The sequence below is a fragment of the Takifugu rubripes genome, chromosome 7 (assembly GCF_901000725.2).
Source record: "Takifugu rubripes chromosome 7, fTakRub1.2, whole genome shotgun sequence".
NCBI classification, from domain to species: Eukaryota; Metazoa; Chordata; class Actinopteri; order Tetraodontiformes; family Tetraodontidae; genus Takifugu; species Takifugu rubripes.
In genome coordinates, this window is record NC_042291.1 from 6,720,133 (window position 1) to 6,745,825 (window position 25,693).

The 25,693-nt window shown below is 44.2% G+C and overlaps 1 protein-coding gene across 3 annotated transcripts; it reads right to left on the reverse strand.

The window, feature by feature from the left end:
• Positions 1 to 948: 948 nt before the first annotated feature.
• Positions 949 to 7,748, reverse strand: osr2 (odd-skipped related transciption factor 2). Of its 3 annotated transcripts, none has more exons than XM_011605287.2 (4): positions 7,655 to 7,748; positions 2,130 to 2,805; positions 1,748 to 1,847; positions 949 to 1,463 (listed from the first exon to the last, which is right to left on the reverse strand). In XM_011605287.2, the coding sequence occupies exons 2-4, from the start codon at positions 2,765 to 2,767 to the stop codon at positions 1,281 to 1,283; spliced, it is 921 nt and encodes a 306-aa protein (XP_011603589.1). In that variant the 5' UTR covers positions 2,768 to 2,805; positions 7,655 to 7,748; the 3' UTR covers positions 949 to 1,280. The 3 variants fall into 3 exon arrangements, with proteins under 3 accessions (XP_011603589.1, XP_003965888.1, XP_011603590.1); XM_003965839.3 differs by lacking the exon at positions 7,655 to 7,748 and adding an exon at positions 4,409 to 4,693; XM_011605288.2 differs by lacking the exon at positions 7,655 to 7,748 and adding an exon at positions 4,409 to 4,689 and having other exon boundaries at positions 949 to 1,381.
• Positions 7,749 to 25,693: the final 17,945 nt, after the last annotated feature.

Here is a 25,693-nt window from a genome sequence, read left to right on the forward strand (position 1 = left end):
GCAATTTAATTGGATGTTAGCAGCCAAGGGTGTTGTTTTATGTCTGTTGTTATTGTAGCCAGATGTTGGTCAGCCCATTTTCGAACCCATTAAAATACGCAGTGTGAAGCGATTAATTGCACCGTCAGGTGAGGAAGCAGAGAAGGAAACAGCTGAAGGCCAGAGAGATGAGCAGGATTTATCTCCGAATTAAGGAGAAAACAATCAGAGAGTCATTCATTTGGCCACAGAATCTGTGAAAATCGGGAGAAAATTGATCGTCTTTAATGATTTATTACCTATGAAAACAAGTTATTTTAGACCGCCAAGTAACCAAATCCTGCCTATTTGTTCACTTAAGTACATGAAAATTTACTTAAAATTGAAGCTGCTTTTTCTCTGCGAATTACAAACCATCAAATACGCAATTGCCAAATCAAAATGAAGGGGAAACAGCGTAAATAATTTAAAAGCTGACAGCTGTAGGTGTGTTCACCAGGTTGTAACACGTGTTCACAGACACCAGTTGAATCACTGCTAAGTTAGAAATTATTATATATATTTTAGCCCCATAATTGACTTCTCTTTCCTTTGCTTGCTGTCGTTTGCTGCTTTAATGCGTCTCGTCACTGATGTCAGGGGTGAGCGGCTCAACGTGGGCGCGTAATGCATCAAATACAAACAGGTAATCCAAGATAATTATGGAAGAAAATCTTTATGCGACTTGGAATACTGTAAATAAGCTATGTGTAGTTATAGTAATCAATTTCATGTGGCCGTCCCTCTTCTATAATTTGATCTGTGCATTAACCTGTTCCTAATGGCATCCCACGATTTAGCTCAATAAATTTGCACCAGTGAAACTCAGTGAAATATTTGCAACGGATTTTTTTATTTTTTTAATAAATTCCTATAGTTAGTATAGGTGAATGTTGACGCATGAAATAAAGACAGAGCAAGAGCAAATGTATAATGGAAATATTTATTTCTAAAATACAATTTAACATACTTTAATGTTATGACTGCTTTTGACAACTTTATTACTTCAGGGTCAAAAAAAGTGAAATAAAAAAAACAACAGTATGTACACGGTCTTTATATTTACAGGTTGCGTATGAGCAGCGCTTGTCTCCGCTGCAGTCCCACTTCAGGTGCAACCAAATCCCAGCCTCACATGCGCTGCAGTAAAACGCGTCCAGATTTGGAGATTGTCTTTCAATTAAAGTAGCGAGAGAGAGAAAAATAATCGTTGCCTCGTCTTCCTGCGTTTTGTCCATTGTTATTTTGTTAGTCTTTGCAGGCTAGTAGTCCTCGTGTGGGCTGTGCGTCAAACTGTGCCGTCGCAAGTCACAGTTGCGCCGAAACACCTTTCCGCAGCGGCCACAGCTGTAGGGCTTGATGTCTGTATGGGTGAGAAGGTGAGTTTTCAGGTTACTTCTTTGATTAAAGGTTCTTCCGCATGTGGGGCATTTGTGGGGGGATTCCTGTTTAGATTTAAAGCAAGCAAAAAATTATTCCCTTAAATTGTACAGAAGGTCTGTCAATTGTATTGTTAAATCATCTAAGGTATGTGACAGTGTCAGCTGTAACAATGTTTCATGTATTTTACGTGTTATTCTTTGCTTAAATTTGACCAGCGGGTTTTCTGAGACTACGTGTATCCCCATGCAGCAGACCGTGTAAACTAAGTCAGTTGTGATCATAACGTGTATATTGTGTGGAGTGACAATAAAATATTGGTGTCTGTTAATCTTTAATGTTTGCTTACCTGCATGTGTAAGGTTTTATGGACAGCTAGAGTTCGGGACTGACAGAATCCCTTCCCACATTCTTGACATTTGAACGGCTTTTCCTTGGAGTGGATGTATCTGTAAAACAGAAGTAACACTTCATCAAACGCCTGATCATGCCTGAAATTTGCGCGTAGGTGCTACAAAATCCAAAGTCGTGGGGCAAAAAAAAATCCCCGCAGTCAACTTTATGACTTTGAGCGTAAAGCGTGTTAGCGCCATCATAGAGGAAATATTGAGAAAAGGTGTGTGTTGCTGCATTTAAAAAGGTATTTAACGTCTTGCACTGGACATTCAGGGACATTTCCCATTGAAACTGGATGTAAATGAATAGTTCTGCCTGTATGGGACAGGTCTTACCTGTGGTCTCTGAGGTGGTCTTGCCTTCTGAAGGCTTTGTGGCAGATGTCACAGGTATAGGGCCGCTCGTCTGTGTGGGTCCTCTCGTGGATGAGGAGGTTGTAGGACTTGGTGAAATGCCTGCCGCAGAACTTGCAAATAAATTCCTTTTTGGTTTTGGATGGGAGCCTGCCCCGTGTGGGTTTTCTGTCCGGGGACAGTTTGCTCAGCTCGGAGATGGTTGCCAGCTTCGCCAGGTCCGCAGCTTTCGGCGGGTCCTCCTGAGTGGCGGCCAGGGCCAGGTTGGCGAAGTCAAATCGCGGTCTGTCTTTGTGCAGCGAGGGGATGCCGTGCGCGACGCCTGTTTGCTTTGGATGGAAAAGCTGGGTTGCGGCTGTGAAAGGAAGCGCCGGGAAGGGAATCCTTGGGTCGACCAGACCCTGAGCGGCTGCCATCTCTGTGATTGTCGACCTCAGTCCTTGGATGTGTGGGTAACCCAGAGTCCAGTGGTTCATGTGCATGGTCTGCACCGCGCTGAGGCCGTACAGCCCCTGGAGCTGGTCAGCGGGGAAAGTGTTGACGGCCTGCAGGAAGGAGTAGTTTGTGAGCTGGAGGGCCGGGTGCAGTGGGATCGGAGCATGCAAAGCTTTGCTCCCCATTTTGGCTCAGAAGACTGCAGGACACACGGTGATTAACTCTGGAGAGCAAAAAAATACAAAAATAGACATGAGGATAAGTGTCATAGAAGCACTTACACAGCGCAGTTTAAGTTTTCTGTTTCATACACATCTTTGCTCAGAGCTAACAACATTATAATCTCCGTGTACCTTAAAGTCTGACTGCGGATTTTCTTATTTTATTTCGTGTTTCTTATTGATTTATATCTTTGGAAATTGCAAGGCCATATACCTGACATTCGAATGACTCTGTTTTCCCCCCTGAAATTAATAATACAAAAGAGAGCAAAAATATTATATTTCAATTCTATTGGGGAAATCCTTTTTTTTTTCTTTTTTTTAAACTATTTTGCAATAAAACGCATCACTCATCTGAACTGTAAATCCCGGAAAAACGCCTCCTGTGACACTGAGTACATGTGCTGATCACTCCGGAGGAACTGGGCTACAGAGCTTATTGTCTTTGACGGTTTGCTCGAAACTCTGCAAGCAGACGTGATTTTAAACCCACAGACGAACTAATTCTGTCTGCTATTCAGGTTCAAAACCCTCAATGAATATTTGGATCTGTCTTCGTTTGAAAATGTCGCCCATAATTGACACCGGTTTTACAGGCCCAATATTATCTGAGAATCTCCGGTGGTAGCAAATAACCTCTGGACATTTTCAGTAAGTATTCCGCGGAGGATTGTTTGCACAAATTAAAAACGGCTGCTCCAATGTTGGTTAAAAACGACGAGTGGACAGTGCGAGAAACGAGAGGACGTGTTGGTGGAGATGATTTTGTGTTTTCCCACACAGAAAATTCCACCGTGTCGGTTCCAGACTGGGGATGGTGAAAACAGGACTGGCGGCAGGCCAGCCCTTCACATTGGCCCCGCAATTAAAATTAAAGACAAATGAACCCTCGTGTTTTATATTTTACCGCAAAAGAAAACTGCACCGCTATTTTGCGCGTCAGGTTTGAACTGAATACCCGCCTGGATTTAGTGGCGAGGGTTTTATTTACTCTGCCGGGTGAAACACATGTCAGCCGGGCGGCTCGTAACTTGTTTCGCTGCTCATGTTTGCGGGAAGATATTTTATTCTGTCAGGTCTCTTCCCCTTTGCTGACGAGACGGGATTTGCATGTAATTGTGCACAGGTGCAGCAGAAATCGTTGTGCCGCCCGATGTTCTCTGCCCGTTTGCCCAACTTTGCTCTGCCCGTTCGCTCAATAACCTTTGGACTTCATACCCAGCATGTTCCTTGTCATGTTCTTACAGCCCCTGTTTTTGTTTCATCCCAACAGGAGGGATCAGATGAGGAAAATGACACAGACAGATCTTGGGGGGTGGGGGGGAGGCCACTTGTTTCAAGTTCTGCGCCGCGGACATGAGACCTCTGATGCGCGAACTCTGACCTCAAGCTGCTGGTCCTCACGAAGCAACAATCACGACTAAAACAACATTTATTGCAGATTTTGCATAGTAAATGATGACCTTTCTGTCGCCTCGGTGTTTTGGGGTTAAGCTGTAACCGTACTCAACCGCATCCCGAGTTAGAAAGCTCTAAAAGGCGAAGTAAGTGAGCTCGGTTCCCCTTTTCCTGTACACAGATACACCCTGTCCAGTAGAATCTTACCCCGATAAGAATCTGCCAAAGGTCCCCGCAGTGTCAGTAATCCACAGTAACGACGCGCTCCAGTAAAGCACTGCTGAAAACTCTCCCAATTTCAAAGTCCGAAAAACTTTTCATGTAGCCATGCAGACAGCACAGATGCCCCCGAGCCTCGCAGAGATGTGGCGGGCTGAGACGTTGTAGAAAGAGGAGCAAAAGTTTGGAGGATAAGCGGCAGCGGCGCAGGAGTCAAGTCCGGAGCTGGGTCTGGAAGTGTGCGTAATGCGCACCGGGCTGAACTTTTTAGGGCTACGGGGCTCAGGCAAGCACACCCCGCCCTATGACACGCCTCCACCCCCCTCCTCTATCATTAACTCCAATGTTCCTCCTCTGTTTATTTGTGTTTGGATAGCAACTAGGGCTCCAGACCATAGTAGAGAAGCGTGTTCAGTTTAACCTACCTCCTCTGACACCTCTCACAGCACGCAGCCAACACTGATACCTTCTTTTGGAGACACGATTGGACGCGCAAGAGGAAACCCTGATCGTTTTCTTCCTCCAGCTCCACGCTTTTTAAAACGTGCCTTTGGATACTCCGACAGCTCCCAAGATTTTTTTTTCCAAGTCACACAAAACCCATTTGCGAAAATGGAGGCACACGCAAGAGCCATCACATTAAATCGTTTTATTTCTTTGTGGTAAGAGTGAAAAAGTTCTTGACAGCGCAAAAAGAAGTCCGAGAATAGCAGCATGGTGGATTATTATAAATATAGATACAAATAAAGGCCGTTTGCTTGGTTTTCCCTCTTTTCTGTCTAAAAATGTGAACAAAAAAAGGCAGGATTAAAAGATGATAAATAAACACAAGGGCAGATTTAGCTGTCACATGATCATTAACCTGCGGTCTAATCCATCAACTGTTTCTCCAAACCGACACGTTGCATTTAATGAATAATCTGCTGTAAAAACCGACTGACAGCGTCAATATTTGTCATCAACTTTTTAAAAAAAAGGATTTTCTCGAAAACTTTCCTCTGTCGGCTTTTTTAAAGCGCACAGTGATTACGCGGGCGGACACACACTCACCCACACACAAGCGTACACACACACACGCACTCACACACACACACACACACACACACACACACACACACACACACACACACACACACACACACACACACACACACACACAGATAAACAAAAAAGCTGCATATTTTTTCATCTTAAATCGAAACGTTATTAAAACCGACTGAACATAACTGAATTTTGCATTCACCCCAGGAGTTATAATCTGGATATCCTGAGGTGACTGATCAGAATGTACAGATAGGACTCTTAAAATATTCAATCATCGCCTTTATTGTTCTCCTGGATAATTATCTTTAGCTTTATCGCACAATAAATTGACAGGGCGAAACTCCTGTTTTTGACGGGATAATGTAATTCATAAAGTTCGGTGCAGCCCTGACAGGAGTCTGCAGCCGCTGCTCTCCCTGACGCGGCTCTAGCGCCGCCTAGTGGCGCCTCTGCCGCACAGAAAGCTGAGTCTCGGCGCAAACTTGATCTTTTCTGTCCATGCCGCTGAAAATATGCCTTAATGAAAATAACAGTATCACTGCGGGGAAGGCTTGTCAAATAACAATCGGTCTAATAAAACCCTATAATTTTGCCCCAAAGACTAAAAGAATAACAAATCAAATATATTTTATTACCGCGACCAATAATTGGAGCTTCTGGCCTCCTCACGGTCGCCTTCAAACCGCAGCAAATAATCAGCACGGGGAGAGATAACAATCAGGGAGCAGAATGTATATGATTTAATGTATATGATCTGTCCTCCATCCAAACGCTAATTTTCATTTTGTGAGAGCTGCAGAACGTTCTCTGCACACAACATGCTTGTGGTTTTCTGTTCGGTTTCACATCACCAGGGCCCCCATCTTCACTGTCAAAACACTCAACAATTGCCGACAGATTATAAGACACCCAACACCCCCGAATTTTTAACTTATAGATGGTGGCACTTTCTCAACATATCAATTTCACCCTGAAAACTTCTAACAATGTAAACTGTATTTACTCTTTCTCCCTGGGAATCAAAAATACAAACACTACGGTTTTGAATATATGTCGGCCGAGTCCGCAGCCAGAAGCGTCGGTGATTACTTTTCCTTTTACAGGGAATTTCTGCAGTCGAAATTCATTAAAGTCTGACAAAATATGTGCAAATTCTGCCAAAAACATGAACTTCCTGGGGGATGTGGCCCCTGTTTTTATTTAAGATCAGATTTATTGGCTGCTGTTAAACAAAAAGCCTTTGATTTCTAATAAATTGGAATATTTACGATTCTTTAAAGTTATCAACACATTCATTCGGATTCCCCCCCCCCCAATGTGTGTTGTTTTTGTTTCGATTTGACAATGACGTTGTGAGCTAGAACAAATGATTAATGTTATTAATCCCGATTTTAAATGTTGGTTTCTGCTGTAATATTATGCTCAGTATAAAACGACCCCCTCAAAAAAGGCTTGGAATTTTATCTCGTTTTCATTTGTTCTGACCGGGACATTCTGTATGTGGTCTCTGGTTTTTATTTTGTATTTTACTGTCAGGCCCACACCGATCTGCACCATATAGGATTACCATATTCTTTATAGATAGGGTATATGTCAGAGGCAGAGTTAGTGCTTTGGCCTTTGGCCCTGCCCGAGTCCCCTGCAGCCGCCATCATTCTCTATGATAATCTGACTCCCACAGAGTATCAGTGTTGCAGCTCATTGCAGCTGCCAGGTCTATAATGGCCACCACTCCTCTTCCAACAACACCGAACAACAGAGAAGAAACCTTATTATTAGTAGTATTATTATTATTATTCTTCGAGGCCTCATCTAATTCTGCAGAGCCACCCAGTGTTCCGGATTAGGGTTGGACTGTGGCAGAAATATGCACTGACAATTCAAGCGATCTTTCTTTGTTGTAGCTGTGAATTGATAATATTGTAATTATCGTCAGAAATGGAGTAACAAGATGAGAAACATGACAGCTATTTTGTGATTATGTTCATCAGTTAATATAATTGAAAAACTATTCTTCCAATTCTCCTATCAATATTTAAGGCTTTCATTAATATATACAGCTTGATTTGGTTTTTTTACTCTTAAGTTGTTAGTAAAAGTCCTTCTTGTATCTGGTGTCTCAGTCCCATAGCTTCTACCTACATGTTTTGAGCAGTATTTCTCATGTGGTGTCATTTCAGGTGCTCTTACCTCTGCTGTACCTGAGGAAGCGTCATGCCGAGCAGCCGGCCTGGCTCAGAGCATCATTGGTTTGTGTATGTCTGTGTCGCTGCGTCTCTGCCAGCAGACAGGATGTCAGATCCATATATGCAGGGGAGGTAAACCCTGTCACTCTCACCTGCTGTGGTTTCGAAGCCCCCACATCCTCATCTACGTTCATCATACACTCATCCTGCCTCAGCTGCTGCTGCCGCCGCTGCTCACGGAGTGGGGTTTTTCTCTCAAAGACCCCCAAAGTCATATTTTCCTCCACATCACACACTTCTTACCTAAAACCCTGCACTTCTAGGAAAGGGAGATGTGCCACACTGTTTTTCTTTTTCCTGGATTGTTTCTTCTTCTTCTTCTTCTTTTTAACCGGATTTAAACAGTTAAAGTCTACACAAGTATGGTACATATACATACTACACACTTTATTTATTTCTGGCCAGTGCTGCCATGTCTTGCATATTTATTGTATGTTTGGAGGGACTAAAATCTGAAAGTAACATATTGCTGAGGGACACAAACTCAAACACATTCAAACATTTCTGTAAAATCTGAACCTGACACTTGTTATTGAGCCTATCCCCACTCTGAAATCTGTGTGACTCCGCTGATGATGGTAACATCACGCATGTCCCCCCTCTGTCCAGACCAGGATGCAGCTCTGCCCATCTGCTTTATTGTCAGAGAGCGCCCCCTATTGGCTTAACAGTGAACTATTATGACGTCAAGGTGACTCCAACTTCACGCAGCGTCACCGAACAGTGCAAAAATAACATGTTTAGAACAGAATGTGCCATTTAAATAATATATTCTACCCATGAACTACACCTCCAACTTTAAATTACACTTTAATTCAGGAACAAACCCACTTCAGTCGCAACTTTTTTTAAAAATATATATCTTTTGGATTGTTTCATCTCACACAGAACATGAGAAAAGAAAGAAAATGGATTTTGATTGAACATTTATGTTAGTAGGAAAAGGGGACTTGCAGTGTGTCATGCATTCCTTAGGCCTTCTGCATGATCTCTTCTCCATCTGCTGTCCATTGCCTCTCTTCTCCGGTCTCTTGCCATCTGTTTAACAGCGCTTGGCACCTTTGCGTGACCAAACGCCTTTGCTCCCTTCAGCGTCATCCACTTTGCCAGAGGAGCATAAAAACGAAAACCGCCATGATATCGTGCTCTTTCAACTAATAAAATCCACCAGTTAATGCTGCTCTCGCCCGGCACCAAATCCCTTTTGTCAGCAAATAGCTTCCTCCTTTTCCCTTGTCTGCGCTGGCCAAGCGCTTCTGTAGCGCTCCCTGCCATTAACATGACATCTTTGGTTACATGTTGTCAGGCCTGATGGCGTGCAGAGTGAAGAAGCAGTGAAGAGCAGGAGCAAGGAGGGATCTGTGGAAGATCATTAGGGTTCAGACGTCCCACTCATCAGCTGATTTCACCCTGTTCTGCAGGATGTTTACCTGCCGCCCGTCCAAACTGACTGCCTGATATCTGAAATGCTGAAATAATGTGAGGACAGCAGAGGTGATGGAAGTGTTGCAGGAAACGAGGGATGAAAACATGGAAAGAATAGTCAAGGAAGTGGGGAAGAAAGAGAAATACTGTAAGGCTATGACGTGCCAGGCCATAGCTGAGTGTGTGTGTGTGTGTGTGTGTGTGTAAAAAGCCAGCAGGAGGGCAGGGGTAGCTGCAGACTCCAGGCTCCACATCCTCAGAAGCCACAATACAGGCAGAGAGGGTCACATGAAACCTCGTGCAGCCTGTTCACTCTGCTTTAGGGTCGCTGCCTCTTCGCTTTGTTACCGTCTGAAACTGTTCATGGCTCAACTGTGGCAGGCACCACCTTTTTGTATGCCGGGTGGGGATTCTCTGGATCCAGTTGCCCTGCTGGTGTGAGGGCTGGAGAGCTTTTCCAATGTAGTCTTAATGTCTTATTGCCCTCCACACATGACATCATAGCAGTTCTGCCTCCTTTCTGACTGACTTTGTACCTCAGTGTATTAACTCGGTCCAGTTGAATTGTTTGACTGGACTTGCTGTGGATAATAATTCAGTTTTTTGTCACTTGGAAGCAATAATGTTTCACTTTTCTCATTTATGTCTTGGGGTACATTTTCACATTTTCACCCTATGAGGTAAACTGGCAGGTTTTAACGTTAGGTGGTCCATTACACGTCATAAAATCAATGAAAAACACATTCAGAGACAGGAGGCCATGTTGCTGATCGCTGATAAAGACATCCCACTGACTCCACTGATGGCACCACCAACCTGATTCAGTTTTAGTTCCTGCCACTGTTGTGTTTCATGTGTGTGTGTGTGTGTGTGTGTGTGTGTGACTTCTATAAAGTCCCCAGAGACAATCTTGATTGTAACAAAACACATTCAAATGAAGTTAAATTAAACTGAACGAAAAAGAATGGAGCCAATTGATGCCTGGCAAACGCTTCCGGGCGTACTCATCCCATGAATCCTTATCTGTTGCTTGGCAACCATACTCCAGCAATTTATTGGATCCTTCCAAAGTTCAGCCAGCGAGTGAAAGGCAGGAGTCCTTTTTGATTCCCTAGTAACCAATCCTGACAACATAGGGGCACCAAGATGATCTGTTCTGAACATCGTGGCCAAAGTAAATGCAATCACTTTGATGCAGTGGTTAGTTCTTCTCCCTGGACTCTGGGCCTGGCTTTCATGTATTTTGATTTTTAATTTAATCCAACCTTCATAATTTTCCATGAGATCGTTGGATGGACATTTCTTGGACAGTGTTTCAGAAATCTCCTCCTTATCTTTGGGTGGAGTAACTAACTATCTGATAAGCATTTCTTGTGAGGCAGAGACAAGTTTATTGGGAAAATATCAGCAACTAAGTCAGTATGTCAAAGGGCCTACCCTTTCAGAGACCTTTTTTCTGCCCATGCTGTTTAGATTTATTTGCGTGTATGTCTCTCAGCCAGCACTCCCTTCTGCTCATCGGCTCCTGGCTGTGAAGTGATGGACGGTAAAATTCTCCCGGCACCTGTTTCCTGGCTGAGCTCGTGCGCTGCTAATAAGCAGATGAGAGACATTAACAAAATGACTGCAGCACACTGGGAGGATAAATCAGCAGAGTGAGCCGAGCATCACATCCAGCATGTCAGAAACGACGGTCTCAAAAAAAAAGAAGCCCCAATTAGAGCTGAGGACGTCACTACCTGGGCTGGGATGCAAAGATCAGAAGAAGAGCTCAGACGGATGAAGACAAGTGATGGGAAATTCAGCAGCGCATGGGTGGAGAGGGAGGTGGGCTGGAAATGTGAGGAAAAGAGGGATGGAAAGGGGAGATGTGAAGAGCGGCTATGGAGGGGGTTGTTTATCCAGATTATTCCTCAGAAGTTAGTGCAATCACTCCACCTTGAAAACATTTCTGTGAATTTGTTCCATTGGGTGAGGAATGAATAATGCAATAGAGCCGGTCATTTCCCCACATCAACAGCAACAACAATAACCTTCATCCTGTGTGATTTCATATAATTTCTTTATTCCCTCGCCTGTTTCTCCCTTTGTGACATGCCAGACTTGTGTGCATTACAAAGTGGGTCAGGAAATAGCTTTTCATTTAAAAAAAAGAAACCAAGTGCACATCTTGACACTGTTACCAGAAGGACCTTTTGGCTGTGAAGGGCCTTTGAGACGGCTCCTCTGCAGGCAGCCACTTTTCTCAGCAACGACTGGGACAATTAAAATCACCCGCAAAGTCCTGCATTTCTCCAATGTTATCACTCCTTTGCAAGTGACTTACTGAGATGTTATTAGTCTGAAAATGCTTTCCTAAATGCTAAAAATTACCCCGGTTGGCTGAGGTCCAGCGTTGTTGCCCCTTCCCCTCTCATTTCCCTCATGCGCTTTGAACTAAAAGAGCGTAATTTTTCTGAACAGATTCTTGCGTTATTGATGGATTTTTGTTCCACTGTGGGTTGAATTAGTCGCTCGGATGCCTGCATGGTTGCGTTTAGCGTGCAGACTCCCGCGTGCACGCACACAAACACACAAAAGATGCTTTCAGGCGTTTTTACAGCACTCATGCTAGCTCACAGGCGCACTAAGTAAATGTTAATGTACACAGGTGCAGTCTTTGGGGAGGTTGCTTTTGCTCTCTCATCAGTCACTCGTAATCACTTCCCTTCCAGCCCTGTAAATCACCGTCTTTTACTGATGCATTTATAGAATGCATGTTCACAACCTGCAGCCAGGGAAAGGTTTGACTGCCACCAGGAATACATTATATGCTTCTGCAGCCGCACAGTCAATGCAGCCATACAGTCTCAGACAGGAAATGTTGTTTCATAAATGTCTACTTATTTTCTGAAACGTATTTGTGCTTTTAATAGGGTTTTAAGCTGTTTATGACACACAGGTTAGAGTGGAGTTATTGGTCAAAGTACGTGTGTATGGAGGGGTGGGGGGTGGGGGCTTCTGGGCAGCTGTAGTTATTGGCAGGTTGCACGGCTTCACCAAACAGGTCCCGGGGAGGTCCCAATGACCTGTTTTACACCAACACTGGTGCTTTGTCGTAAAACCAAAGGGAAGTCGAGTCACAACTGGAGCATTTGTTTGAAGCAGCTGGAAAAAGTCCCCTTGTGGCAACAGCATGTGAGCGCTGTGTGCCGCTGCGTCTGACGGGAGGGGAAACGCGGAGAAAAAGAGCTAACTTTGTTTTTACATGGACTTCTGGTTGGTGCCCAGGTTCTGGTAAAATACTCCTCCTTATGCCATAGAGGAAAGAAAACCGCATAATCCGCTCCCTCTCTTGGAAGGAAAGAGTCTCCTGTCACTGGTGCTCACACGCTGTAATTGGACGTTGAGGGGTTTGCAGACAGAGGTGTGATGTGGCTCACAAATCATACCTTCCTCACCCCTCATGTCGCTGCTGCTTTTAAAATTCACACAGCGCTGTCCTGGAAGAGACAGGTGAAGAAAAGCCTCGGCGCGGGATGGCTTTTGACGAGATTTAATATTTCCTGAAAGTTTTGAATTTTGCCCGCCAATGCAGCAAAAAGAAAGTGTCTCTGCGTACGCGGCATACGTCAGAGTGATGGATGGGGTAAGTGTGTTCCCGGACTGTGTTTTATGAAAGTTAAAGGGCCCAAGGGTTGGTCTGGGAAGCACATAATCTTATTCAAATTGTTGGGCTGGATGAACCAAGGCTGTATTATTAAACACCTACAGGAAAGTCTTGAGCTGGTGTGGAAGCTTGTGCACATCCAACATTGCTCTCATCACACGTCCTCATTCTTTGGGCATGAAATGAAAATGCTTCTCTAGCATCCTTCACAATTGAGCATAAAATGAGCTTCAATATTAAGCACTCACATGTAATCAGGAAAGAGGAACTTTGACACCTTTTAAATGTGCTTTCATATCTTTCCCCTGTGGATGGGTTCTCTTTATTAAATGAGTTTTATCTCTTTTAAGGGTGTATTGGATTCAAGCTAATACTCTGGGCAATATGGTTCAGATCTGATGTTACAAGAGAGAAATGGCTATAAATGATGTAGTATAGGTTTCACATGTGGAGAATGACGGCCATTCTTCAGGCAGGAGAAGAAGGGGAATACAGTCGTTGGGATGCATGTAGGACCTGTTGGAGGCTCTCGTGGGTCTGGAGCCTGGTTCCACAGTCCTGGGAGCTGTTAAAAGCTCTATTAAAGCTCCATATCCATAACTATTCTTACTTTTTCGATTTATAAACCTCTGCTAATGCTCACAGTGGATGCATTACTGGTTAAGACATGGAAGTGGATTGCTGCTCCCTTGGTAACAGCGCACTTGGTAATTATAAATGAGACCGTAAATGCAACAATCTTTTATAGAATTTGGCAGGGTGGGTTTGGTGGTACGTAGTAACTCCTGCACGTCACTCCAAAACGAGCAGACTGAAGGAAAATGGGGTTTTTCCTCTGGAAATGGAGTTGTTGTTGTCTCAATATGAAAGCTCGGAAAACCCCCAGTGCTGCTTAACATCTTGAGTTGAAGTTTGGTGCAAAGATGTGAAACAACAGAAGGATTTAGAGGAATATTTGTCGTACGTTCCCTAGAAAAAGTGATGTAGGCTTTTCCCGTTGAAGCACAGCACATGCTGCTTCAGCAAGATGCAGCTGGCCTGGACCGGGAAACTGGAAAATTTTACCAAGGTCCACATGGCTAATTTGCGAGCTCTAATTTAGCTTTTGTGTGTTAGGGACTTTCGGTGGATGGGTGGGGTGGAGGGGGGCGGAAAGGGGAGTGCAGCAAAGGTCAGCAGACACCGTCAGAAAAACCACGGGGAGGAAGCAGAGACGAGTACTCCTCATTACTTTATTGACTGTCACCCAGCGGGCCAGTAACCAGCAGAAACTCGCTCCATTTCCCTGAGTTTGCAGCTGGAGATCAACAGTTTCTGATGGTTTTACAGTCCAGTTCTGCTTGTTTCTTCTTCGCCTCACTTGATGTGTTTTGACAGCCACAGTGGTTCCAAAGCAGCAGAGATAACGACTTTCCTTTGTGATGCTGATGCTCATCAGGCCTACCACTGTTGGCTTGTGCATTCCCCTCTCAAGCTCCCTCCATCATTTTAAAAATATTTTCTCTTACTCACGCACAGATGCAATGATTGACAGGCGGTGAACAGTCCCAGAGGAGAATTTGCTTATAGAGCAACTAGCCTGACCACATCGAAGGTGGTCGGGTTCTAGCGGAGCCGTCTGGACAGCGTCCAGCTACATTGTTCATCTGAGGAACATAAAAAGATGGGGGGGAAAATATGAGCAGACTTAATTAAATGCAACCACATGAGATGCAGAACTGATGTTTTTGAGCCAAATGCGGCTAACCAGACATTCATTTCATGATCAGATAATGAAAAATCACATTAAGGGAACTGCAGGCATTAGCACAACAGACTTATATCATCTGTTTGTTCACCAAATGAATTGCTTAACTTCTGATTAAAAGATGTGATGAATCTCGATATGCTAATCCCTCCACACCTACACTGCTTTAAACAACAACACATCCCCTTAGATCCAATAACCATTCTGCTCTCTTAATGTTTCCAGCTGTTTCCCTCTTCCTTTTGGATAAATTGGATGTTGGGATTAGTTTACTTCCCGTAATTATTCACTCAAATTTCAATTCCTTTTTTCAGCCACTGTATAAGTGCAACAGGTTCATTCGTGTGCTTTGTGTTAGAGGAGGATGTGAGGGAAAACGTTGTCCTCTCTAACTAAATTAACAGCACAGGGCAAAGGGTCCGCTGGGGTGGTTTCACTGGGCTGTGAATCCAACCCCAGGCAGGAGTCAAACAGCAGACTGAGGGTCACCACGGGCTACGCTTGGCCCTTCTGGATGGACAGGCAGGAAACCGTAAACCTGGAGGAGCAGGAGCCCAAGTTGTGTATGTTTACCTCGCTGCTTTTACAAGTGATGTCATCACACTATAAAAAGTTACAGTCCTCGGAAGCCCAGTCGTTTTGTTACTGTCCAAGAGGATAAACACAGGGGTGTGTGAGGCTCCATCCTCCAGCAGAGGATACAGAATGGGGGTAGGGGCTCCTGACATCTGCACAGGAGTAGTTGGGACCTGGTGTTGGGGACTTAACCACACCGCCAGCTTGTGCCTTCTTTATGTTAGATTAAAAGTTCTCAAAAAAAAAGGAAATTTTATACACCAGTTGCTGCCTACAGATTTCAACTTTGTTCAAATCCTGCGCAACCCCATAAATATTCAGCTTCCACTTCATATTCCTGCTCACTCTCTTTGTCTCGACGTTCATGCATGACCAAATGTCTTTGCGGTATTGCGACAGAAATTCCCTTTACATAAGTCAAGCCAGCAAGGTGTGGTATAAGTGTAGCCGTATGCGTAAAGGCAATGAAACAGCTTGTGTTTTATGTGAGCTCTCCGAGCTCAGACAGCTGGGTGGTTGTTGGGTCTGAGTCAAGCTACAGCGCCGGGGGTCCCAGCCGGTACTATAATGGTGTAAGGCAAGCTGAGTAATTCCAACCCAGCTGCAAAAGCAGGAATCTGACAAAATCTGGATATTCACATACTCAGAGATTCCTCAGCTTCTTGGGACATTTGGTAAAGTTCGGATCGTTCCGACGGAGTCGCGGCTCTTGGTGCTGCATGTTTGTTGTCACAGTGAAACCTGCTGTCTTGATATGAGCCTGACACTTGATGCCACGTGAGCAAACAGCCCCAAACATTGGAATAACATTAACCTTCAGTCCCTACTGGTAACGGCTCTGATGAAACTTCTGTTGTCTGTTATGTCTCTTGGTTAACGTGCACTTGCATGTTTTTTTGACTAACTTTTATTAGCCTTTCCTGAACCTCACAAAACTTGGCCCAGTTTGGTTCTCCCAGCCACTTTCCACCTAACGAAGTGCACATTCTGCCTGAGTGCCTGGCCGAACATTGGGCATCCCTTGATGGGAATTTCCAAGACCTCTATATATCCCAGCCTGCCTCTCTGCCACTGCCACATGGGTGTCTGTGATTCATGTTCAGCCAGTGGATGTTTGATTCAGAACACCTTTTGCCCTTGTAGGCCACTGTTGGAGGGGTTGGCTGACTGTCTGGGCAACTGGCTGGCAGACTTGTTAAAGGGCTAACTTAATGCAGGACAGGGTGGCTTTAAATGGGATTAAAAAGGATAAAAGGCTGAGACATTGAGCTCAGCAGTGATACAAAAATGTACACGTGTGCACTTTGGAGTCAGGGAAAGGTATGTGTGTTACAGTCCCTGAAAACCACTACACTTTTTTTTTATATTCAGCATGAAAATAAAAAACAAACAAACAGAAGAGCTTTGGAAAGTGCAGCTAGAGTGTCTCACTTGCCCTCTAGTGGTGGGCTGCATTTTAGCAGTATTACTTCACAACCTTCACAACTGTCGGGGCAAATAGAAAAAACCTCCAGATAGTCTTTTTGCTAAATGCTAAACATGCTAAACATTTTTTGCCCCTATTGCTTAATTTAGGAGTGAAATGTGTTTCTGGGAACTTTACTGATGGACTTCTGCATTTTCCAGAACTGATCTCTTAGAGGTCAAATGAACCATGTTTTAACGGATGACGCTTTTTAAAGACTCATTCTTTTCACGGCTTTTACAACCACATGATTTTTTTGCCAGACCACCAATGTCGGCACCTGCCAGTGAGGAAAGCTTCTCTCTGCTGATGATCAAGAGACTGAGCATCTCTTGTAACTACTGGAAAAATACTTCATGTGTTTTTCTGACACAGCTCGGTGAGGATGAGATAGTCTCCATCTTCAAGTCAACCTTGAAGAGCCTGAGCTAGCTGCACTTTATGAGGGAAATCCACTGGGAGATAAAAGCTGGGAATATAGTCAGTGACAGAGAAGGTCATGCGAAACTAGCTGGTTGTGGACTGGCTGGACATTTAATGGTAAGCTGTGATTCCACTGGGTCTTCCATTCTCTAAAGGTCAATATAATAAAATCAGGTCACCTTATAGGGAAATATCATGCAGCATGATAAACATTTCCCAGACAGGAGGTAACTCTTCTGATGCTAAAGAGTTTGCACGGTAGAATATGCAAATGTTTACTCCAACATGATCCAACATTTTTCATCCAACAAATGTTGGGCAGGCAGCTCCTGCAAAGCCTCAACAGCCTCTCATGAGGATTGAGTTTGCTTGAATTGCTCTTAAAAAGTAGCCCAGAGCTGCCAGATAAATGCATTCTGAGAAAAGAAGACAAGAAGCTTGACTCTTCGAGCTGTTCCGTTAATTCCCATTATGAAAGGTCTTCAAGTTTCCAACAGAAGTTTGTGGTTTGGGCACTTGCTTCTCACTGACGACATCCAGTTTTTCCCACACTGGTGTATCTTTCTGCATCTATCCTTGTGTCTCTTCTTTGCAATTGGCCAGTTTTCCAAGAAAGGGGTCAGAGAGTAATTCCCAGCTCCCTGTGGGTATTTATTCATTGGAGGACTATATGTGGGCGACGCATTGCGGCCGGAGATGCACAGTACTTGACGAGTTTAATGAGGAATGAAGGAAACGGCAAAATATACACTGCAAGTGAGAGAACAGAACAATGTCTGAACACAAATGAACACACATGCACCCACAAAACCTGATATAGCAGTCCAGACAGATGCAGCCTGCACCGATACATTCCCTCGAGCCTTTTTCTGGCAAGTTTCCACCGCGATGAAGTGTCCTTGAGCAGGACTTTGAATCTCTACCAGTTGCAGAAGTGCTACGCTCTGTCTAATCCTGTCCTCTGACCTCCCTGTGGAGGCCAGCAGAAAAAAAAAGTCTCCTTTGCAGATTCCATATTATTATTCATATGTTATTGTAATGAAACAAAACACAATTAATAAATCAGTCCCACCGCAAAAGATGATTTTAGCTAGTTACAATGATAACATTGCATGGTATTCTGCCAAATAGCTGCAAACAAGCCAACTGAAGTCTGGGTGGTCTGTGACCTAACGGCATAAGTGTCCCATTACTTACCTGCATGCATTTAAAAAAAAAAATGTTTTATCCATTTTTTGCTAAGCACTTGTTGATTTAAAGAGATCTATAAAAACTACAAGGGTGTGACCCTACAAAAACCCCCTATTTTGGCTTTTACAAAGGTTCACTGAGACCTTGGGAGCAAGGTGGAGCATTAGGGAGGTTTTGAATTTAATGTGGCTGGAATATATATTGTAGACAATAAAACATGTTAAACATCAGGTTTAACATGTGTAACACGAAATCATTTGAAAAGGGAAAAAAAGAGTAAAGGGTGAGGTGCAGCTTGATTTCTTTTTCTGATTTACAGCCAACAAATCTGCAAAATTCATCATGAATCATGACCATGAGGGGGAAATAGGCTGGATACTAGCATGAACTGGTGATGCATTTCACAGGGTCATTTGTCCAGGGTGCACCGGACCTTCAGAGAGCTCCTTGTCACACTGATGATCCTGTTTGATCTCACTCTCTCCTTTGTAACATGAGCCCAGAGCGCCATTTTAGCTGACTAGAGGCGTCATCAAAAGCTTGAGCTACAGCAGTTTTGTGTTTTCCGAAAGATAACTGGGACACCACCCGCGCTAACATATCTCATATGGCCATCTTAATGTCTTCACACAGCCATCGTGCACTGTCACATGTCTTTAAAAGTGGAGAAAAAAGGCTCACCCAGTGGCTGGTGAAGAAACCATAACCCTGCCTCCTCATCTCATCCTGACCCAAAGGAATTACTCCATAAAATCTGTGGTGGGACCGCAATTTGGCATAAAGTAGTATGTGACTTCTCTAGAAATAATGGTAGCATAAATTTAAGAGTGCTAAATTGTCAGTGAGGATATGAGCTGCAGCTTTTATAGGCCTGTTTATCCTTGAAGTATTTGAATGAGCGTGAGCAATCACATCCCCATCAGGCGGCAATGGAAAGAAATAGTCCCATAAAGATACCAAGAATAATTCAAAGTGATAAATAAGTGACAGTGATGGAGGCTAAATGTGGACCTCCTTGATGTGGTTGGGCGTTCATAATCAGAGCTTACTGTTCTCTTATATCCATATGTAATCCCAGAGACACTCTCAGCATGAACCCCCTTTTTTTTTGTTTGGTTTTTGATCACGTAAACAGTCGCTCGGAGTGTTTTTGATGAATGCAATTTGCTGCTGTGCTCCTTTCCAAGGCTGCATCTTGTGTTCAGCCTGTTGTAAGTTAATTTGCCAGATCAACTGAAAAAACAGAGAAATCTAATGAAAAACACTGGCCTGGCATTCACACAGCATTCCAGCGGTGGTCCAAAGAATGGGAGCCCTTTAATGTGGTGATTGCACGGTTTCAGTTTGAAATTCTGTTTCCGTAAAGTGAACACTCTCTTCCGTTGTGTTCTTAACATATTTTATCCCTATTTCCTTTTGTTCCCTGCTTACATGACAGGCCTCGTAGCTTCAATCCAAAGGTACAAACACCAAATCGCCACTTTAGATGTGAACTCTACCTCAACTTACTCTTTGGGAATGTTCTTTTAAACCCTTAGGAAAGAGAGCGGTAACTCTGGTGGCTGCAGCTGGTTCCATTAAAGAGTCAGATGTATTTTTTTGTTCATCCTTCCCACATGCGAACGTGTGTGCGCGACTGGGCCCATACTGTAGCAGCAGACCTTGCATAAATCCAGCAGGAACGTAAGCGGCGGTGGAAAAAAAAAAAAATCAAAGGCGTATAGCACCTGAGGGAGGAGCACTCCCAGTCGTAGATTTCATTTATGGTTAGCTACGGCTGGTTTGGAAGCAGCTTTGACACCGCTGCAGCAGTCCGCTTCCTCCGCACCCTTCCCCACTACGCTGTGGGCACTCCGAGCTGGTCACAGGCTCCGACAATGAGATGGTAGGCTCCTTCTCAAAAACCACATATTGTGCTCTGAAACATGTCTCACTTTCATAGGAACGTTCACATTTAATTCCAGAACACACCAGAGGGCTGTGACGGCTGCAGATTTGGCTACTCATTTCTTGTAGGCCTCCATTTCTGGCAGAGTTCTCTCCACCGATACAGCTGCAGAGGAAAAGCAGATCCCACGTTCTGCCAGACTTTGCAGAGGAGATGTTTACGAAGCTCTATGCCGGCCTATTTTGATACAAGAGCATCATAAGAAAGATTGATCGAACCCAAAACCAGCATCCTGCCGAATTACTGCAGGCGTAATGTGCTGCGCACAAGTCAAACCGCTGCTGCCTTTTCTAATGGCATCATCAAGCACTTCATCATCTTAATGCCTAAATCGCAAGTTGTCACTCTGATGCACTGTGAGAGACTCGCCGGACACCCGGCTGGTGAAGTGTAATGTAAAACGATCGTGTTATTATGTTTTCATTACCTTCTATAAAGACACAAGCTGACATTCGCGGGCAGATGTCGACAGCGAGGCAAAAAGCCGCTAAAATTCACATGGACGCAGAAAATCGGCTCCCTTATTTTTCCTGGAGGAGGTCGAGGTCCAAATGCGGGTTATTGTCATTTGAGAATACGTGTTGGAGAATTGGGCATATCGATTGCTTCTCGCCGCAGGCCGTCTTGGCCAGGCCGCAAAAGCCTCTTGCTGCCGGCTGCCAGTAGGCCCATTTCTGCTACACTTACTTCTAATGTGAGTATTACATGACTTTGCTCTCTCAAGGTTTCGGCGGGGAGGAAATGGCAGATTGAATGTAAACAAGATTAGCTTCTACTCTCATGTGGTACAGCCAGCTGCTGCTTCCACGCCCGCCTGTAAGCTCGCCGTACCACGGAGCAGAGGTTCCAAGTTTGGATGGGCCGGATGCTCCTCGGTGACATAAGGACAGCCACATTCACATAAGGGTCTCCGGAGATTTTAAAGTTCATTTGTGCATCTTTATTATTCATTTTAACAATAGCTCCTGTCACATGACCTTGTCTATCGCCTCTGTCATGCCGTCCTTGTTCCCTCTGCTCCCTCAGCCATTGAAAACTAAATATAGCAGATCTGTTGCTCTTTCAGAATATATTCCACCTGCCAAAATACACAGACCATGCTTTCTTAACCTTGTGCAGTGATCTGTGTATTTGGAGTGGAAATGCAGTGAAAGGAGAAGCCACGGTGCTCAACATGGCTGGCTTGAAGGCAAAGTAATGACAATGTCTGCTTGTGTTTTTGGAGGCTGTGAAACCACAGCAGAGAATTCCCCAGAAGGCCTTCACTGTAATTTCTTGCTATTACTCACATCAGAGGAATATTGATATTGATTGCTGCTGGGATGCGAACCCTCACGTTCAGTCGTCGTACCGGGGCCTTTGTTCACGCTGCCTGTCCGCGTTGGCAGCTCCTGGCTTCGCTCGACTGAAGGAGAATTACAGGAACAATATTTTCTTTTTGAATGTTAACATCAGTAACACTGAGGTGGCATAGTTCGTTGAGCTTATAGCCATGTACCCTCATTTTTCTTCATGACTCCCCAATAATCTCTATTTATTCAAATGGAAACATGAAGTCATTTTTGCATTTAGAGCTTTATTGGTTTGCTTTTATCATTTATATACTATAGAGGGACTTATTGTGCTTAAGCATTTAATAGCGCTTACTCCGAATCAGCCTAATTATTCTCAGCATAATCTGAAGCATAAATTATTATGAGCTCATTATTTTTCTTTTTAGAATCTTGTATGTTGCAGTCTTGAATTTGTGGCATTTCAAATGTGCAGAAATCATCCAAACTACCTCTGAACTCTTTAATCAAGTTCCTCAGTGCAGCAGTAATGAGCAACATTGAACCTTGGAAGAGCTGCTTTTGCTTGCTTTCAGGAAACTGCAGCAGCGCTGGGTAATATAGTACATGACTGTAGGCAGAAATTAGGCAGCGACTCTCTTGGAGAACAATCAAATGAAAACGTCGAGCAGAATCTGCTTGATTCTATTAAGAAACGAAGGCATTGTTCTTTTCCAGATGCGGCAACTTGCTTTGAGATCTGTAATCAGCCATCAGAGAGTGTTTGTGATCTCTGTCTTTATAACATGCAACGAGACCCTGTTGCTGGGGCTGGCGGTGGGTGTCATCAGGGGGGGAATGTTGGTGACTTCATGCGCTTCATCTTCCCCCCGACACACATGAGCGATGCCATCGTGGCGTCTGCTCGCGGCGCTGACCTCCGTGCCCCATTTCATTCCTGACAGGACTCTCGCAGTGCTGACATACTGAATTTCTTCATTTGTGCTGAATCTATCAGACGAGTTATTATGAAGTACCGCATTAATACATGCGGCAACCACAGCTTAATCATTTTCCAGGGGTCCTGCCTGGAAAAATCACATCTGATGAATTGCCATGAAATATTAAACAGACATTAGTCCTGCACTTCCATGACCCTTCTGCATATAGTGCCAACAGGTTAAAGTGATTTGAACTTAAATCTTTCTGCACTAACCAGCATTATTTTTAGTCCTCGATGAGAAAAAAATGGTTGAAAGGGCTGGTAAAACTGATGCAGAGAGGCTAAACCGACTGGCATTAAATGTAACTTCAGGACTAAGAAGCCTTGATCGTCGCAGTTGTAGTTGACAATCAACAATTAAAACGATTGTTGGAAAATAGAATCATAAAGTCCTTCACAGATCATACAACAAAGTTATAAACGTTCCCAAATCTAACACAACTAGAAGGTTAACACAAACATGCACGGTCATTATCTTTACATTGATCAACAAGTATCCCTATTTAATGTAGAAAATACTCTAAAAGCATAAACACGGCATGGGGCGACCGAGGAACTGATAAAAAAAGGGGTTGCTTGTCAAGATGTGTGATTTACTGCCTGCTGTGTTATTCATGAGGATTAGCACTTCAAAAAAACAGCAAATAAGTGTCACAGAATCTCTATGTGTGCAGGAGTTAACACGTTCAGCCCCAACAAAGTGAGTGTCGCGGAGGCAGCGCTTGACACTCGGTCGGCGACGTGCAATCATGTGCCACTGAAGGCTGCGAGAGAGCTGGTTTTTATTCCGACCAGCTGCCTTTAATGATAAGTTCTTCTCCTTTCCTCTTCCATAATCAGTGAAAATCAGCTGATAAAGCCTCTCGTTGGAACCAAACCCTGCATGACATCCTCCGTGGCACACCATTGCCTTTCCTGCTCTGCTGAGAAATGTCTCTTCTCCAGGGCAGGGGGCTGACGTCTGCAACCCATCAACTTCATATGAAAATATGATTGTACCGTACCATAATCCAAGAGAATGTCGAACCTTGTTTGAACAGTATATGCAATGCAGAACCTTTTATTTTTCATTCCGTTCATTCCCAGAGACTTCCTTTAATAAAGTTAATCATATTGCGAGTGGATTCAGGGGCAGTGGCAGCACCCAACACCCACCCCTCCTTCCTCCCATCACCGTGTTGTCCCTCGTTCCGAGTGGCCCGCTCTCATTTCCCAGGCTCGGAACATGAGCGTCCCATTGGGAATTCAAGTAGCAGTTTTGAGCTGGCCATTCAATACCCTCTGTTTAAAGGGATTCATTGCAGACTAATTGGGATAACATGGCTGGAAATGTTGACCTTGGTATTTGAAAACAAGGTTTCAATTAACTTGTAATAAGGCCAAGCAGCCGGGCCCGAGACAGATCCTCCACATGCAGAAGGAAATGCAAAACATGCAGCAGTTGATGGAAGGCTTTTCTTAATGTTGATTAATCACTAAGAGTGAAAGTCAGCGGGGACTGGTAAATAATTAAAAGGGAAAACTCCCTTTCTTTGCCTGCAGTAGCATTTAGAATAAAGACTGATCTGGAATCTGCCAAACGCCTCTTCTGTTCCCCCTTTGATATGCAAATGAAGCATGTCTTCACACACATACATCACACACTTGAAGTGAGGAAACGCCTGACATCTAGAGGCATGCAGGAGTTGGGGTTTGGAGGGACACATTTTCTGATCTGCGGAAGAAAATCGAGCTCCTTTCCAGGTCGAGATGATGTCCAGGGTGAGAAAGATGTTGATGCCGTCTAAGAGATACTAGGATCAAACTTAAATTTAATAATGATAGCGGTTCCTTGTTTCGGAGCAAAACAGTTTTTACCCACATGCTAGACTGGCTCTGGTGTATGGCGCTGATACATGGAGGAAGTTCATTATTTCCAGTTATGAATGTACTGACTCTTAGATCTCAGTGCCAAAGGTCCTGATCCTGCAGGCCTGAAAATCAGCTTAAGATTTGGTGCAGGAACTGAACTGAGCCCCCTCATGGGAGACAGATACTGGCTTGAAAGGGGCCTCTACTGGCTGCTGAGTCAGCGCCTCCACTGCCTTCACATCAGGTCATTTGGAGTTGCGGGACACCAGCTGACCTGCCCTGAATTATCGTTAATTTAAAAAGCAACGGCGGAGCGAAGTTTCTGTGGGCAGGAAAAGGCACGGATGGAGGGATGAAAAGATGGACCCGGCAGATTAAGCTGAGCCCCAGCGAAAAAACTCAATGAACGTTCCCTCCCTTTCATGTCGCAGCAGTATCATCAGGTTGACAGTTTTGTGTGTTTCTCCTTCGTGTCTCGCTTCCTCCTCCTCAACTTCCTCCCTAATTCTTCTTCTTTCCCCGGAATGATCGTGCGTCCAAAGAATGTCTTTCTGCAAGTGTTTAACGCTCCGTCTTTGAAGCGGCGTCCAAGCGGCTGCTTTGTCTGTGCTTTGTTGTTCTAAATGCTAGCTGTATTAAATCACCTCCCAGTCCCTGGCCTCTGTTCTTCATCTTCTCCAAGACTGCATTTACATTCTAGAGCAGGAGGAAGTCCTGTTCTGCACCGCTGCGGCTGTCAAGGGACTTGGCATATTTATACAGGTTTTTAATGCAGTTCTAATAGCACCGTGACACTTTAAATACTGATTTTTTGTTGCTTTTGGAGCAGTTTCCCTTCACCATGTATGATCATGCTGGAGACAGGAGCTGACCGAAGGAGCGCGTGTTGCTTCTTTGTCACTTCTAATAACCGGTAACATACATTCCCCCTCCGCTCTCTGGTGTAATGTGAAGCTATAAGCACACGCTTCCAAGTAGGAGATGATGGAAAAGAGCTGTAAATGACTCCTTCGGAAGAGGATCTCGATGTATTTTTAGAGCGCGCAAAGAGGTAAAATAAAAATGGTGCAGCACGCAACGACAACCAATAAAGCTTTAATGGAATCTGAAGTAGGCCATAAGAATAATGTCACACTCCAGGTTTAAGAGTGCAGTTAACTGCATTCACGATGGTGTTTGCTTTTGATTCCCAAACATTTGCATTCGATTCATTTTACCGACAGCCTTATAAAAACCATGAAATAATGCGACTGCAGAGGAGACGCGGTCAGGGGGAACACACCTTTCTTTTATAACAGCAGCATAAACAGTAGTTTATGGTTGCAGTTTTACTGTCACATTGCGTAAGGTTGCAGGCAGAGCCTCTTCAGAAAGAGATCAGGCTTTTGGCTGAGATGCTCTCATGAAAGGCTCAGGTTTGATTCTACTCCTACA